The following is a 17462-nucleotide window of genomic DNA, read 5'->3' as shown; positions in this document are numbered from 1 at the left end:
GAAAACTAGCGGACTTGTATATATATTTTTTATTTATTTTAAATATAAAATAAAAAATAAAAAATGAGAAAAATATATATTTTTTAATATTTTTAGCATCCCAGTTTTTTAAAATTAAATTAATTATTTCTATCATTTAATCACACAAATATTTTTATCCCTCTATTTATTTTTCTAATTTTTTTTCATGGATAAAACCAGTCAAAAAGTTAAAAACGTTATTAATAATATCCATTAATAATAAGAAAAATTATTGTTATAAAAAATTTCAAAAAAAACTGTTTTCAAAAAAATAATAAAATAAAATAAAATTTGACTTCTTTAAAATATATATGCACAGCGGTGAAATTTCAAATAATAAATTATTTTAGAAATTTATTGAAAATAAATTTTTAACAAATAATTTTGCCAATAAGTTTATGCATATAATGAATTTTAAAAATATTTTGTTTCTTATTAAAAATTAATTTGCATAATTTTTTTTTAATTAGTTAAGAAATATACGAAGAATTATTAAATATGTTGTGATGGTAGGCAACGGTGGTATCATATCTCAACTACTATTTAGCATTCCTATGAGGATTATCCTATTCGCGCGTGCGAAATCTAATCTCTTTGGCCACATGCGCTAAAATGATCATCTAATAACTACTCCTCAAATTGTTTAGACACGTCATCAACAACACAACGTGGAACAATCGCTTGGCGAGTTGACCAATAACCTACATCGACAGCGAGTATTTGCATATCATCCAGTCTCTGTCTGATAAAGCTCTTGGCGATTGTGCCACGTATTTTTTAACAAACAAAATAAATAAATATGAAAAATAAAGCCACAAAATGTAATTTAAATATATTTTCATATTATTTGAAAATTATTAATTATAAATTAAAAATAAATATTAAAATATATGTATCAGCGGCCATCTAGTTTCGGCTAGCTAACGACCTGAACAACTCCTCAGGTGGTGTAGCAATTGGATTAGTACCGCCATTGCCACGTTAGCAGTCGTGATTTCCGAAAATAAATTTATTTTCTTAATATTATTATTATTTTTTTTTTTGCTCTGTAGAAAAAGCCCCATAACGCAGACGCTGCCTTCTCTCTATTCTCTCAAGTAATTAATCAACACTAGTGGTTTCACTTAATCTAACCATGTCAAAATCCGACTCTTCCTCCTTCTCCATCGCTGCTAGTGGCCGGTTGGCCGTGCTCGCAGCTCACCTTACTGCCGCGGCGTCGATTGAGTCGGCCTCGATTTCGCCTCCCGTTTTAGAGGCGCAGAGTGTCTCCGCCCTGGTCCCGCCGCCGGGAAACTTACAGAGAACTCTCACCGTCATTGATGAGAGGAACGGTAAGAAGTATCAAATTCAGGTCTCTGAACATGGCACAGTCAAAGCCTCTGATTTCAAAAAGGTATTATTATCCTCTTTGATGATCTATTCCTGTTCTTGAAGTTTTTTTTTTTTTTTTCATATAGCACATGAATACGATCACGGATCACTAATTAATTTTAATTTGATTGGGCTAATTTTTGTTTATGTACTGTTAATCTTGATGTGCAATTGATCTGATAGCTGTGAAACTTCTTACAGATATCAGCTGGAAAGGATGACAAGGGGCTCAAACTTTATGACCCAGGTTATCTCAACACGGCTCCTGTTCAGTCTTCAATTTCTTACATCGATGGTGACGAGGGTATCCTCAGATATAGAGGCTACCCAATAGAGGAGTTGGCTGAGAGTAGCACCTTTTTGGAAGTGTCCTACCTCATATGTGAGTACCCTTTGTAATTATCCATAGTGGTAATAATTTTTGGAACTTGTTACACACATAGATTTCCAAGGAATCATAATCTTGATTCAAGAGTGACTGACTGAATTTTATTTTGAGGCCCTCTCTTTGCAAGTTAAACCACTTGCCACATTGAGATGTCTCAAAAAGAAAAGCAATTTCTTGAGTTTGAGGTATGCCTACGTGCGTTTTTCCACTTTATACATTCTTGGTATCTTAGAGCATTGCCACGTACACTTCAAGAACAAGGAAATACTAGCTTTTTTATTCTTGTCTTTCATTCTGTCAATTCATCTGTTTTGATTAAGATGTTCACTTTTTGCTATTGTATTTAACTAAATAGAAATGCCAATAGTCAGTTGCTCGTTCCTTTGAAATCTATAATTAGTTCCATAGCAAATGGTACAAAAACTATTCAGCTTGTGCATTGAGATCATAGTGCTGTGTTTGGTACATCAACTGACAGGACAAGTCGTCCTTGTTTCTGTCTCTTTACCTGTTTAGTGCCATGCGACAAGAATAATAAAATACATTTAGTATTATTTATATATTTGTTATGATTTTATATCATATTCTGTATATTAATTTATTATATTAAATATATTATTTATTTGCTATTATATTATATTTTAATATATTAATAATTATTTATCTTCTCTTTTTTTTTTTTTTAAAACATATTCTCTTGTTTTATTGTCAGGTGTCGTTAATTGATCCTATGTTGTCCTGTCTCTCACACCGAATGTAGCCTACTCTACATTGTTTGTGAACATTGAAAAATGTAATGCAATTTGTGCAAGGTTTCTTAAATGTTTTGGACCTTTTCACAAGTTTCATGAGCTAGGTTGACTTGGACATTGGATGAGACATTGGACAAGAAAATGGGTTAAGTCTATTAGAAAGATGTATATGCATTGAGATGTCATAACTGAGAAAAAGAAAAAGAGAGAAAAAGAAAAATGAGAATGCTAAAAGAACATTATTTTCTTATTTGTAAATACCGTGCCGGAGACTAGAGACTGGGGAGTATGTGAGCAGAATATAATTTCGTTAATCTGTGATGAAATTGTGTTGTTTGTTCTTTTATCTTTCCATTTGTTTTATTACTGTTGGACTGGGTATAGAATTATGTCCCGATGACTGGAGAAATTATATCCTACGATCCATGTAGGCTGTTTGATATGAAATGGCAAGCCAATAAACGATAGATATATAGACCATTTCAGTTATTAATTAGTTTGGAAAAAAAAAGGGGCTTGGTAGTCATATTTTTATGGAACCTACTTGTACTTATATGTCTATTTATTATTGGCTTGCCATTGTAGGCTATCGTACATGGAATCATGGTGATAGCCAATAATTTCTCCAATGGCTGGGCCAAAAACTAGTTTGCTCCTCTTTCATCTCCACTCCCTCCCTCAAACGAAAAGAAAAGGGTGAATTTTTTCTAAACTAAATATTACCAAATTGCTACTTTATAATTAATTTTCAAACATTTTTATCTGTCTGTTTCTTCCACAAATGCATCATACTTGCTTTTTTTGTTATTGGTTGAGATCTTATTTAAATATGTTTCCTTCTTTTAGTGTATGGGAACTTGCCATCTGAAAGTCAGTTAGCAGACTGGGAATTTGCTATTTCTCAGCATTCCGCTGTACCACAGGGCATTTTGGTATAATCCTCTACCTCTCACAGTAACCAAAACATCATTTCTGGATGTGCAGCATTACATGCTTTTTAGTTAATAATCTTTATTTGTTTTTTTAAACATCATTATTTTAAGAATTTTCATAATTGCCATAAAACCCAATTTCCATGTTAATTTTTCCAAAATATAATAAGACGTGTGATTTTTTCTAGGAGGTTATGTTGCTGAATGTGGTTTTATGGTTCTAAATATCATTTATGCTGGGGAAGTTAGTACTTTATTGGCAGATGCAGGCTACTAGTTCTATTATATGTTTATAGAGAAGCATGAGTTATGAACCGCAACACTCGCAATCAGATGCACATACTAAGCACCATCCATTTCCAACAATTTGCTGTTTTTTGAGGAAAAAAATTCCTCAAGTTTTGCTTCAGAGTATTTTAGTCTGAGTTGTGTGTCTCCCTTCTTTCCTACTTTAGTAACAATGTCACAACTTTTAGCCCTCTTCAACAAGAGTAGCATAGCATTTTAATTGAAGTCAGTGGCGCCTAGCAAGAATCAAGTGATATGAAAAAAACCATTAGCCCATTATTGATACAATATGTTATCTAATTTGGGTAGTGGGATTTGATATTGGGTTTATTCCTTGAAATCCTGTGAGCTGTGAATTGTTCTCATCACTTTCAACTATCCTGACAAATTTGGTAATTATGCATTTACTGACAAAAATCTAGGGATTATTTTTGGGCAGAGCAACATTGATAAGATCTGTTTCCATTGTCTGTGTTAAGATCCCACATTGGTTTGGGATAGGGTTAATGTGCCCCTTATATAGCCTTGGGTTTTCTCCCCCCTTGAGCTAGCTTTTGAGGGTGAGTTAGGCTTGACCCATTTTCTTAATATGGTATCAGAGCCTCCCTAACCAATATATAGGGCTCCAATAAGCATATCACACTCTAGGTGTTCGGTCCTGAGCATGAGGAGTTTGTGTGTGCGCGTGTGTATGTGTTAGGATCCCATATTGGTTTGAGCTAGAGTTAATGTGCCCCTTATATGGCCTTAGACACTTCTCCCCCCTTGAGCTACTAGCTTTTGGAGTTGAGTTAGGCTTGACCCATTTTTTTAAGAGTTTGTTTGTTTGTCTGTCTGTCCCTCTTTGTATCCATCAATATATCTAGCTTTTCTTTTTGAAGAGTGTTGCTAGTCAATCATTTTGCATTCAAACAACACGGTAACCACCTTAACTTTCTATATTTTAATGATTTAATTAGTAAAAAGAATCTGAATAAGATGAATTTCTTTCACCACTAGGAAAAATTTGGATCACTTAATTGCATGCTTTTTGATAGAAAACACAAAGCTTCTGGATTTCTGCTGCTTGGCCTATGTGATTCATATATAATTTCTTTTTCCCTACTGGAAGCATAATTTCTACATTACTTGGTGTTCCGAGAATTCTTGTGATATTTTGATAAAGTTTGATATTACTTGATGCGAAGAAGTTCCATTTTTTAGCAGGCCTTGTCTGAGTCTCAATAAATGAGCGTGAAATGTGACTCTAGCATCAAGAAACAAATGTATATTTTTTGTTTCATATAACAATGATATGAAAAGTTCTTGTTTATAAGTTTAATTCAACTTTTGTTTCTGACATTTGTTAAATTTGTTTTGTAGGATATTATACAGGCAATGCCTCATGATGCACACCCAATGGGTGTACTTGTCAGTGCAATGAGTGCTCTTTCGATCTTTCATCCTGACGCTAATCCTGCTCTTAGAGTAAGTTCATATTTTAGCTTTAAGAAGAGGAGCATTGCGCATGGGCATGTTGCATATATTGGATATAGTGAAACAGTATTTTTGTTCTATTGCACGATTTTTTAATTGAAATTGCAAAATACTTGAAGGTTATGGTAATGGTTGACTAATGGTTGTAAACTGGCTCCTGAAGTCACAGTGTTGGGATTGGAGAACATCAAATTTAGTTTAACGATTGTTCTTTTTTTTAATTAAATGTTTAATTTGAGATGTATTTTATTGATTTTATGAGGTTTCCAGACATTTCTGATCAGATCTTTTTTATTGGTGCAGGGGCAAGATCTTTACAAGTCCAAACAAGTCAGAGACAAACAAATTGCTCGCATTCTTGGAAAGGTCTACTGTTTAATTATTTTATGTGTATTCTCTCTTCTCCTTGATTCGAGATAAATGGTTCAGTCACTGCTATGCTGTAACACTTCGTTTTATACCTAATTCTTTAATTCATGTAATATTTTGTAGGCACCTACTATTGCAGCAGCAGCATATTTGAGGTTGGCAGGCAGGCCTCCAGTTTTGCCTTCCAGCAACCTTTCTTACGCAGAGAACTTCTTGTACATGCTAGATTCACTGTATGTGGTGTGGCATCTTTTCATTGATATCTAGATACCATGTTTATTTTTGTGAAATGCAAGTTTGTTCTCATTGATGTGGTTTTCAACATATTTTGCAAAAACAATAATCTTTCTGATTTTTTTTAAAATTTCTTTTATTAATTCTTTTACATTCCATTTTCTTGCCACATTGCCATGTTATATACATATTCTTTATGCATTCTCTTTTAAAAAGAAATGGAGGTTCCATTTGTAAAACTAATGAATGACATGCCATAATGGCCAGTCTTTTTACTAAAATCTTATAATTATTGCTAGAAGGAATATTTTGCCTTTTTTGTCCTAATTAAAACTACTTTTCTATGAACTTGCAGAGCTAATCGATCATATAAACCTAATCCTCGACTTGCTCGAGTGCTAGACATACTTTTCATACTGCATGCAGAGCATGAAATGAATTGCTCCACTGCTGCTGCCAGGCATCTTGCATCGAGGTGCACATCCTAATTCTCATCTGAAACAAAGCAGCCCTTAGTCTTTTCTCAAATTTGAAGTTTCTATTTGCAGTGGTGTCGATGTATACACTTCTCTTGCTGGGGCTGTTGGAGCACTGTACGGTCCTCTTCATGGTGGAGCAAATGAGGCAAGCATATTGTTATGACTTCATTATTCAATGCCATGCTTAAAAGTTAAAATTAGTTCCTAGATCTCTCTCTCTCTCTCTCTCTCTCTCTTCCCCACTACTTTTAGATCTTATTTTGTTGTTCTCAAGTTATATTTTATGCCAACAGTGAGTTGCCTGTTTCTGTTATTTTGTTTAAGGCACCAGTCAGTAAACTTTTTCCTGTTACTTGCTTGTTTTAGGCTGTGCTTAAGATGTTGAGTGAGATCGGAACTGTTGAGAACATTCCAGACTTCATTGAGGGTGTGAAAAACAGGTGAATGTTGCTTTTGATTTATGTGTATTTTTATTTCCCAAACACATTGCATGACAAATACCTTCTCAGGAAAAATGCTTTTATTTCGTCAAAGTTATGATTTTTCTTTCAACTTTCCATTTTTTTAGGAAGCGAAAGATGTCGGGTTTTGGACATAGGGTGTACAAAAACTATGATCCCAGAGCAAAAGTCATTAAGAAACTAGCAGAGGAAGTATTTTCTATTGTTGGTCGAGATCCTCTTATTGAGGTAATTTCCTACTCTCTATCATGTTCTATCTAATTTGTCTTGTCTTATATTGACACTACGATGTGGGGACAGACATATGACATGACATGAATTAAGGTACGCAGCAATGAAAAATTCTGAAAATATAAACATACCATATCCAATTTGTTTTTATCTAGTAACAAATAATATTTCATATTGAGTTGACATTTCTGGTATCATTAGTTATCTAAACCACTTTAATCTAGAAGACCTTTGTTGGTCCTAATAAGATCTCATGTAAATTATCTTAAGCATTAAATTTTAATATAATGCAAAACAATGTAACAATAACATATGCAATTATTCTAAACTAAAAATATTGCACCAAATTCAAGCAAAGCATTAAGGTAGCATTCGGTTAATTGCTAAAAGGTAACTTTTTTTGCTTTTTGCTAATTTATAAGAAAAAATAAAAAGCATTTTTTTATTTACATATTAAAAAATATATTTTTAAAAGACAAAAGCAAAACACTTTTCCCATGAAGTGAGAGAAAAAACTTTTCATGAAAATTAAAAATCCCAATACAATGGTAGGCTCTAGGGGTGTTCATTTGGTCAGTTCGGTTACAAACCAAAACCGAATTGAAAAAACAAGAATTGAATTACTAGAAATGTAAAAGCGGAACCAAACCAAACCAAAATACTCGTGAAGGGCAATTAATTTAAAAATAATTGACATTCATGTCAAGTTTAAAAAGGATCAATTTCTTGGACACATTCTGGTATGTAATAGGTGTTGGAAGTGTGTTAAAATTAGTTTGGCTGACTTTAAGTTGGGCATTGCATAGGATCTTGAAACTAGTTTTTGTGCTTTAAATAAATATGTTTTCAGCTATGTAATGGCCATGTTATTTTTTTAAGCATGAATGAGGAGAAACAAATCATAAACATTTATACCAAATTATTGTAATGCCTTTATGTTTTTTCATGATCTTGTCTCTATGCATGTCCCCACCTTATTTCATTTGTTTATGCAATGGTCTCAATATGTGAGATTCTTTGTGGTTATCAGAACTTAGAATCTATGTTTAAACTTGTGTAAGTTGATCATAAAGAAAAAAAAAGTGCTTTATCTAATGACAGTCTGGTTAGGCTTTTGGTATTTAATTTGTAATCTGTTTTATTGAAGATGTTCAATACACTATAAGATTGTGGATGTGATTTCCAATCTCCTAAGCATTAATTGTGTTCTTTGCAGGTAGCAGTTGCTTTGGAGAAAGCTGCACTATCTGATGAATATTTCGTTAAGAGGAAGCTATATCCAAATGTTGATTTCTACTCTGGATTAATATATAGGTAGAGATAAGATAACATCAACTTCTATGGTGCTTGGTCTGACTGGAAATACAATATATCTTGTTAATTTTTTCTAAAGCGCAAAATTGTTGACGATAATAAATTCTTGTTAACAGAGCAATGGGATTTCCAACGGAGTTCTTCCCTGTATTATTTGCTATTCCTCGAATGGCTGGTTACTTAGCACACTGGCGAGAGTCACTGGATGATCCTGATACAAAGATAATGAGACCACAGCAGGTTCATTCTAACTATTACTTGAATTTTTTTTGGGTTTCTTCTTGATGTATTTTGTTTGATTATTGTTTATAATTCAGTTTTGTTATATACATGAACCTTTCTCTAAAATCTGCAATTGATGCCATGTCACATGGCAGACCAACTAGGTTTTGTTAAGCAAGAACCTGTGTGGTTAATCTTTACAAGTAAACCAATATGATAACTGTACTGTTATAGTTGACGTTGGTTATGTGCTCTGGTGAAAATTTTGAACCAAATTCTGATCTGGGTCCATGGCCTCTTTTAGAGAGGCTGGAGTTGAATCAATCTGATTCTAACATCCTTTTAAGTTCCCCTTGATAAGTTAATAGCAAATGTTAGAGAAGTAATACCTCTGATCAAGGACTTATTTTAGGGTGTAAAAGACATGCCACAGTTAAAGTGACAGTGTTTAGGGTTGTACATTCCTTTTCCAAAATTTTTGCTCTCGAAAAATTCTTGTCAGTGGCAATAGACTACAATTTGCTTTATGTGTGATTGTAATATTTAGAAATCTAGTAATTGTGAATGCTGTTAACTGTGATAAAAAGCTAAAATCATACTATCGGAACCTCACCCAATTCTCATAGAGACTGGTTAATTTTGTTCATTCAGACAATCATTTGTTTGGGATTGGTTTCAAATAGAATTGAATGGTGAAAAATGATCTATATAGTTGAGCTCAACTAGTTTGGATTGAGATTTAGTTGTTATTGATGTAGACAATTTTTTTAATTGAATCGCAGTGCTAGTTGCATATATTTGATGTTATCTAATATCTCAAGAGAAGTTGTGTCGTACAGTCACTATCAAGATCGTTGCACTATTGGTAGGTTTCATGGAAAAGAAAACAAAAATCTGGAGGATTTGAGTGGAAGAAGTGTATTGGGGTTTCATTTATTCACAAAGTTGACGGTAAGGACTAGGGTTGTAACAATTACAGGACATACACGGTGCAGATCTAGGAGGCATAATGTATAGATCTATAAAATTATGGGACATCAAAAAATGGAAGTGATGGCTTGGTGCCTATTCAAGAAGTTAATTGGGGATTGTCTACAACTGCTTTTTGGCAGCTACTATTACTATTGTTGTTGCTGTTACTTCTTCCATATCTGAATCTATAACATATATGGATACATTTCTATACTTATTTCTAGGAGTGAGGATTTGGTTAACCAAACCAAACTGAACCAAATTTCTAACTAACCTATAAAATAATTATCAATAATATATATTCATTAATTAATAAAATTTGGTTATTTTGGTTACTATTTCAAAGGTAACTTAAACTATAACCGAAAACTAACTGAAATTTTCAAGAATTGGTAATCAAAAACTCTATTTATGACTAAATACTTGCATGCTTTGTTCTTATATAGAATTTTAGGCTCATCCAGTGGTTGTAGGCTTTCTTTTTTCATCATCAAACTGGACATGAATGCTGGAAAGAATTGTGTTAGGAAGAAATTTTGCAGCAATTTGTTATGTTTGTGAATGTTGTCTGGTTGTATAGGTCTACACTGGGGCATGGCTTCGACATTATATGCCACTCAAAGAAAGGATGGAAACAAGCGATGCAGATAGGCTTGGTCAAGTTTCTGTTTCAAATGCCTCTAGGCGCCGGCTTGCTGGATCTGGGATTTAGGCGTTCATTGGGTTCATTTAATATGTCAATTTGAAGGGGAGGGGAAAAATGAAATAATTATGTGAAAATTATAAGAATGAGGGAATAAATGTAACTCCGAATATTTAGGCCACTATTGGAGCATAACTGTCACGGTTTGCTCTGTATTTGTATTCAAATACAAAATAATATTTTGCAATTCATAGCTGGAAAGAAATGCCATGAAATGTTTTATTTTCTGGTTTTAATCATTTCTTGCCAGTATGTACTACTCATTTTATTGATTTGGCCTTGATTGTGATGGCTTGCCGAGGATAATTGTCAATTTCTATGGAGCATCAAATTCCATAGATGCTTCTTTGGGATATCTTTCCCTAGAAGTATATCTAACATTGTCTTTAAATATTAATTTGTCATATAAATCTCCTTAAAATTTGATTCGTCGAATAGCAAAGCAATTGTTAACTGATATTTTTATCCATGCAAGGTGTTTAAGTAGACGAATAATTTAAAAACATTAAATTAAATCTCTTTTTTATCTCTCGGATTCCCCTCGTTTTCGTTCTCTTGACCCCTCTCTCTCTCAATCGAACACAAGAATCTCCTCCTTAAAGATAACCTGAATCTATTTTAGCAAAGCCTACCATTCAAATCCATCCCAAAAATTGGGACCATCTCATCGAAAATGGAATGATTAAGGTTTTCTTTGCTACCAAGTGGGCTGTCCAATTACAATTTGCTACCAAAAATTACACGTTTATGGTCTCGTAAAGAAAGAATTGGAAATGAGGCCAAGGGTGTACTCTCCCTTGTAAGTCATTAGAACCTTAGTTGAAGATTACAAAGCATGATAATGCGGGAGTTCAAATTGTACCTTAAAAGAGAGCATCAAAATACAACAATTATAACCATTCATATGAATGTGTCATTACTGTGACAAATACTCGAGTAAAAAGAATATATTACAAGTCTGACATATTGCTCTCTCAAAATGGAAGGTTGTAATGTGGATGCAGACGCAGAGGGAATCAGCTTGTGCATTTACGTATTCAAATTGAAAATTTAAATGTTTCAAAGTTCAGGTAAATAAATCATTTTGTTTTGCTCCCATTGTTGACAATGCAAAGCCTCAGATCACATGCTTCTAGAATCTCCTGTCGAATGACTTTGTATGTCTAGAAGATGATGCGGAATTATTTCCAGGAAAGCCCCCAGTCTTTGTCACAGTGGAGGCACTGTAGAGCAAGAAGCAGACATGAATGGTGCGTATATTTATGAGTAGCATTTTATGGACAAAATAATAAAACGGCACACTGACAATATTACCTATTATTTCTTGGCACCGAAATTTTCTTCATGGCTGCAATATTTTTCACTTCTCGGCTGGTCAAAAGCAATAAAGCAAGAATTTAAAAAAAAAAAAAATTGAACAATTATTTTTGGTTTAACTCATCTAAAAAATGTGAAATGTTTTGGCCAGTAAACCAAGGCCCCAGTAAAAACACAAATGTACAAAAGGCTTCAAAGTTTCTTTCTTTTCTTTCTTCTTTCTTTAAATGAGAAAATTGATTACATGATAACTTGCTGCAGCCAGACATACATACATGGTTCAAATTTAAGTTACTTCAAAAACATTACAAAGTATAAAGGTATACTTCAATATTAAAAGACACTTTTTCTTCTCTTTTCTTTTTTTTAAAATGTGAAAGAATTGATTTTTTTCTTAGTCTCTATCTAACTTGTTACGTGTTATAGCTTACTAATCCACTGCTATATATGGAAGAATTAGAATTAGTAGCATTTAATATCATCATCATAAAATTAGAAAACACAAAGTTTCATACTCAACTCAACTCAACTCAACTAAGCCTTTATACCAAAAATTTGGGGTCGGCTATATGGATTCGCTTTTTCCACTCTGAACGATTTTGGGTTAAATCCTCAGAAATGTGTAATGCTTCTAAGTCATGCTGTACTACTCTCCTCCAAGTCAATTTAGGTCTACCCCTTTTTTTCTTTCTATCCTCTAGCCTAATGTGTTCTACTTGTCTAACTGGAGCCTCCGTATGTCTATGCTTCACATGACCAAACCACCTCAATCTCCCTTCTCTCAACTTATCTTCAATTGACACCACTCCTATATTTTCTCTAATACTTTCATTACGGACTTTATCTAGTCTAGTATGACCACTCATCCACCTTAACATTCTCATCTCTGCAACTCTTATCTTAGATGCATACGACTCTTTCAGTGCCCAACACTCACTACCCTCTAGGATAGCGGGTCGTATGTCTGTACGGTAAAATTTTCCTTTTAATTTATTGGAAATCTTACGATCACATAAAACTCCCGTGGCACGTCTCCACTTCAACCATCCGGCTTTAATCCTATGACTAACATCCTCCTCACATCCCCCATCTACTTGAAGGACTGAGCCTAGATATTTAAAGTGATTACTTTGGGACAGTGCCACTCCATTCAAACTAACGCCTTCCCTATCACCAGTTTGGCCTTCACTGAACTTGCAATGCATGTATTCTGTCTTCGTTCTACTTAACTTAAAACCCTTTGACTCTAGAGTACTTCTCCAAAGTTCTAGCTTCCTATTGACTCCTCGTGTCTCATCTATCAGAACAATATCATCCGCAAACATCATGCACCAAGGAATACTCTCTTGTATATGTTTCGTCAGTTCATCTAAAACTAATGTAAAAAGGTAAGGGCTTATGGCTGATCCTTGGTGTAATCCAATTGAGATCGGAAAATCTCTTGTCTCCTCCCACTGTGCGCACAATAGTAGTTGCTCCTTCATACATATCTTTCAATACTTGTATGTACCTAATAGATACCCTCTTTTGTTCTAACGCATTCCATAAGACCTCTTTTGGAACACTATCATAAGCCTTCTCCAAATCAATAAAAACCATGTGTAGATCTTTCTTCACATCTCTATATTTCTCCATCAAGCTTCTAATGAGAAAGATCGCTTCCATAGTTGAACGACCGGGCATGAAACCAAATTGATTGAGAGAGATAGAAGTATCATGACGTAGTCGATGCTCCACAACTCTCTCCCACAACTTCATAGTATGGCTCATGAGTTTAATTCCCCTATAGTTTGAGCAACTCTGTATGTCTCCCTTATTTTTAAAAATAGGTACTAAAATACTCTTCCTCCATTCATCAGGCATTTTCTTTGAGTTTAGAATCTTATTAAATAATTTAGTTAACCATGCCACTCCCATATCTCCCAAATACTTCCATACTTCAATTGGTATTTCATCGGGTCCACAGGCTTTACCTACTTTCATTCTCTTAAGTGCTTCCTTTACTTCTAAAGATCTAATCCTTCTAGTATAATTTACATTCTTTTCTATTGTTCTATAATCTATATTCACGCTATTTCCATTTTGACTATTATTAAAGAGATCATTAAAATAATTTCTTCATCTTTCTTTAATGTCCTCATCTTTCACCAACACTTTTCCTTTTTTATCCTTAATGCACCTAACTTGATTGAGATCTTGACATTTCCTTTCTCTACTCCTTGCTAATCTCTAAATATCTTTCTCCCTTCTTTAGTTCCAAGTTTCTCATATAACTTTTCAAAGGCACATGCTCTTGCTTGGCTAATCGCCTTTTTGCCTCTTTCTTTGCTATCTTGTACTGTTCATATGCCTCATTATTATCACATTTAGGTAATTTCTTATACCATTCCCTTTTTCTCTTCACTGCCTTTTATACTTCCTCATTCCACCACCATCTCTCTTTTGAGGGTGGTCCATGTCCTTTAGACTCCCCAAGTACTTTTCTAGCTACTTCTCTAATCTTTGATGCCATCTGTATCCACATATCATTGGCCTCCATATCTAGCTTCCATACTTCGGACTCAAGAAGCTCATTTTTGAACTTCACTTGCTTTACTCCTTTGAACTCCCACCACTTTGTTCGAGCTACACTATTTCTTCTGACCTTACTTGAATTGTTCCTAAACTTGACATCCAAGACCACCAACCTATGTTGACTTGTTAAAGCCTCCTGGAATGACCTTGCAATCCTTGCATAGAGCTCTATTTGTCTTCCTGGTTAAGAGGAAGTCGATTTGGCTTCTATGTTGCCCACTTTTGAAAGTCACTAAATGTGACTCTCTTTTTATAAAGTAGGTATTTGCTAGTATTAGGTCGTATGCCATAGCAAAATCCAGGATGCTTTTTCCCTCCTCATTTCGACTGCCAAAACCAAAACCTCCATGAACATTCTCATAACCTTGCCTATCACTTCCTACATGTCCATTCAAATCTCCACCAATGAAAACATTCTCTTCATTCGGTATGCTTTGCATTAAATCATCCATATCTTCCCAAAACCTTTGTTTACTCTCACTGTCTAGTCCTATTTGTGGGGCATAAGCACTAACTATATTTATTGTTTCTCCGTCTAGTACTAGCTTTACTAGTATAATTCTATCTCCTACTCTTTTCACAGCTACTACTGCGTCTTTCAATGTCCTGTCTATGATTATACCCATTCCGTTCTTGTTTCTCTCCTTTCCGGTAAACCACAATTTATACCCTGAATTACCCACTTCCTTACTTTTCTCTCCTACCCATTTAGTCTCCTGAATGCAAGCAATATTCACCCTTCTCCTTTCCAAGGTATCCACAAGCTCCATTAATTTTCCTGTAAGTGATCCAACATTCCAAGTACCAACCCTGATCCTCCTCCTATCCTGCTCCTTCCTAATTGGTCTCCTTCTATGATATCTTTTATTATTTTCTATGTCTATCTTGTGTTCTGTTCCACTATTTATTCTATTATCTGTCTTATGGACTAACTTCTTTACCTACACTAGTCCATGATGTGGGAACCCTTGCTCACTTAACACCACACCCGGGCGCCGGCATGGCGCGTCGCTTTCGGTGAACGCCCTACACCCTTGCATATTTATCACTACACCCGGGTTCCGATGTAGCGCGTCGTTAGTAGAGGACGCCCCAACGTTTATATCATTTGAATCCATATCATAGGGTGTGACGAAATTTTTACGCTGGTTGTCACCTACCGCAACCCTCCTCCTTTATCCGGGCTTGGGACCGGCTAAGCACAAACTACTTAGGCGGAGTTAAAACACAAAGTTTCATGATTTCCTAAAATTAGCATGCATAAGAAATGTTACCTCTTAAGAAATTCTATTTTTGATTTCTTCATCAAGTTGCTCTTCACATTGGAAAGATTGTATCCAGGTCCACTTCCTTAAGACAAATATTCAAAGTGATACCGACAAAGCATACAAATTTGTAATACATCCTCTACAGTTTCAGCGCCTCTGCAAAAGGGCTGCAAGTTAAATTAGAAGAGAACAGGGAAAGATTACCTCCATAAAAGTTTCTTTTACTGCCTGAAGGTGGAACCTTTGTGCAAAGACGAATTTGCTTACTTTGTTTTTCTACAAAAATTGAACATGGGTTAAGAATTTTGATTATTTATAAATCATAGCAGCTAATGCTACGCCAGAGTTCACACCTAATCCCATTTACGACATTAGAGTTCCTAATAGTGGCTGCTAAAAACTCGTTATCTGAAACTTGGTGGCCTTTAATGACTCCACAATATAAATCATATATGTGAAAGTATCATAAGTAACGAGGAAGAATACAAAGTAAAATTTAGAAATATGCTTTACAAATCATAACAATATGCAATGAAACATAAATATGCCAAGTAAAAGAAGAACATACTAGTATCTTCCTTTTTGTATGATTGCCGAAGTCGAGCAACTGCTTCATCCTCCTGCTTAGCAATAACCTTCAGTTTTGCCTACAAAAATTTCACCCCTGTTAGAACGAATATTTTGTAAGGAAATGATGTTTCATTACATGAGCTGCAAAACAAAGAAATAAATAAATCCATGTCAAGAAACATAAAAGTGGTCCACTTCAAAGAAAATTTTAAAAATATTATATATATTTGCATTTGTGTATGTATGGATAAATGTTCAGAACAATAGTAACTTAAGGGATAAAAAGAGGTACCTCATATAGGTCTCTCCAGCGAAAGGAAGCTTTGCACCTGCTCATCCTCTCTATTGCAAGATTAGCATTTGCCTCGCCAAACTGCAGCTCATAGAATCTCTTCCATAGCTTATCAGTTACTGGGCTAAGATCTCGCCCCTATATCAATTAACCAAAAATTATATATATATGAATAATTCTAAACAAAATGCAAAACATAATAAAAAATGATGTAAACCATCTTACTACTGTGCTTTTCTCTACATGCATCAACTGGTCCAATGAACAATGTGGTAAAATGCGATCAAGGATAAGTAAATCTGTTTCCCCAACGTCTCCTAAGTACCTCACATGACTTATTGCCACATTAACACAAAGATCAACCAATGTAGGAGCCTTCCTCTTTCTTTCAGGCATATTACTTGACCTCTCTTCCTCGAAATATGCCCTTGTTAAGGCTAGTAGAAACAAGGTACAGTCCAGTCAATAACAAATACATACCAACTTAACCAAGATCACTAATCCAATCCAATTAACCAATGATCGATGACTAGCTAAAAAAAAATAATAATAAGTCCTAAAAGGATGAATCCAATAATCCAATTAAGTTTTTTTACCATTAAATATAAAGACGTGTTTCTGGGTAGAAATTAAATCTACAAGAAGCTGGGATTTTCAATTTGTTATGAAAATGAAACAAGAAACACTGCAATGTTATAACCATTTTCTTCAGTTTTCTCAGCAACCAAACATACTATTCACATTCATACAAATTAAAATTCTCAAATTATTTTCCACTCATATCATTGCCACTCGCATGCATGTGAAAATGCACAAAGAAATCAATAAATCTCCTCTAAAACAAAATTACAGATAAATCGCCTCTAAAAGACACCATCAAATCGATACTTCCATAACATGACGAAACATAAATGAATAGATAATATATCGGAGCTTACGGAGTGATCGATCGGAGATGGAAAGAGACGGTTCCGATTCTGACAACGAACGGAAATCTTCTTATTTTTCCTTATTTCTTTTCTTTCTAATGTGCGCGCCATTTGCTAACGTGCACCGTTTCCTATGTGTCAAGGGACAGCTCGTTGGGAATTTACGCAGGCGTATCTATAGTGAAGACAAGGGATAGGATATTGTCGTGTTTGCTAACGTGACCGGTGGGATACAGAGCACACGGTTTGATTGGCGGGTAAATTCGTGCTCAGTTAACTTTAACGACCACAGAAAA

At 34.5% G+C, this 17462-nt stretch overlaps 2 protein-coding genes across 3 annotated transcripts; one reads left to right on the top strand and one right to left on the bottom strand.

Moving 5' to 3' along the window:
- Positions 1 to 1019: 1019 nt before the first annotated feature.
- LOC110658976 (citrate synthase, glyoxysomal) lies at positions 1020 to 10452 on the top strand. Of its 2 annotated transcripts, XM_021816778.2 has the most exons (13): positions 1042 to 1417; positions 1597 to 1777; positions 3382 to 3467; positions 5118 to 5222; positions 5535 to 5597; positions 5724 to 5833; positions 6190 to 6309; positions 6383 to 6458; positions 6680 to 6753; positions 6882 to 7002; positions 8222 to 8319; positions 8436 to 8559; positions 10094 to 10452. In XM_021816778.2, exons 1-13 carry the CDS (start codon positions 1157 to 1159, stop codon positions 10223 to 10225), a joined length of 1551 nt encoding a protein of 516 aa, XP_021672470.2. In that variant the 5' UTR covers positions 1042 to 1156; the 3' UTR covers positions 10226 to 10452. The 2 variants fall into 2 exon arrangements, with proteins under 2 accessions (XP_058009230.1, XP_021672470.2); XM_058153247.1 differs by lacking the exon at positions 10094 to 10452 and having other exon boundaries at positions 1020 to 1417; positions 8222 to 8348.
- Positions 10453 to 10983: 531 nt separating this feature from the next.
- LOC110658975 (uncharacterized) lies at positions 10984 to 17351 on the bottom strand. The gene is made up of 8 exons (XM_021816776.2): positions 17176 to 17351; positions 16463 to 16674; positions 16238 to 16375; positions 15944 to 16022; positions 15580 to 15651; positions 15382 to 15457; positions 11531 to 11587; positions 10984 to 11439 (listed from the first exon to the last, which is right to left on the bottom strand). The coding sequence occupies exons 2-8, from the start codon at positions 16631 to 16633 to the stop codon at positions 11349 to 11351; spliced, it is 684 nt and encodes a 227-aa protein (XP_021672468.2). The 5' UTR covers positions 16634 to 16674; positions 17176 to 17351; the 3' UTR covers positions 10984 to 11348.
- Positions 17352 to 17462: the final 111 nt, after the last annotated feature.

This window comes from Hevea brasiliensis, chromosome 9 (assembly GCF_030052815.1).
Source record: "Hevea brasiliensis isolate MT/VB/25A 57/8 chromosome 9, ASM3005281v1, whole genome shotgun sequence".
Lineage (NCBI taxonomy): Eukaryota > Viridiplantae > Streptophyta > Magnoliopsida > Malpighiales > Euphorbiaceae > Hevea > Hevea brasiliensis.
This window is presented reverse-complemented; position numbering and strand designations above follow the sequence as displayed.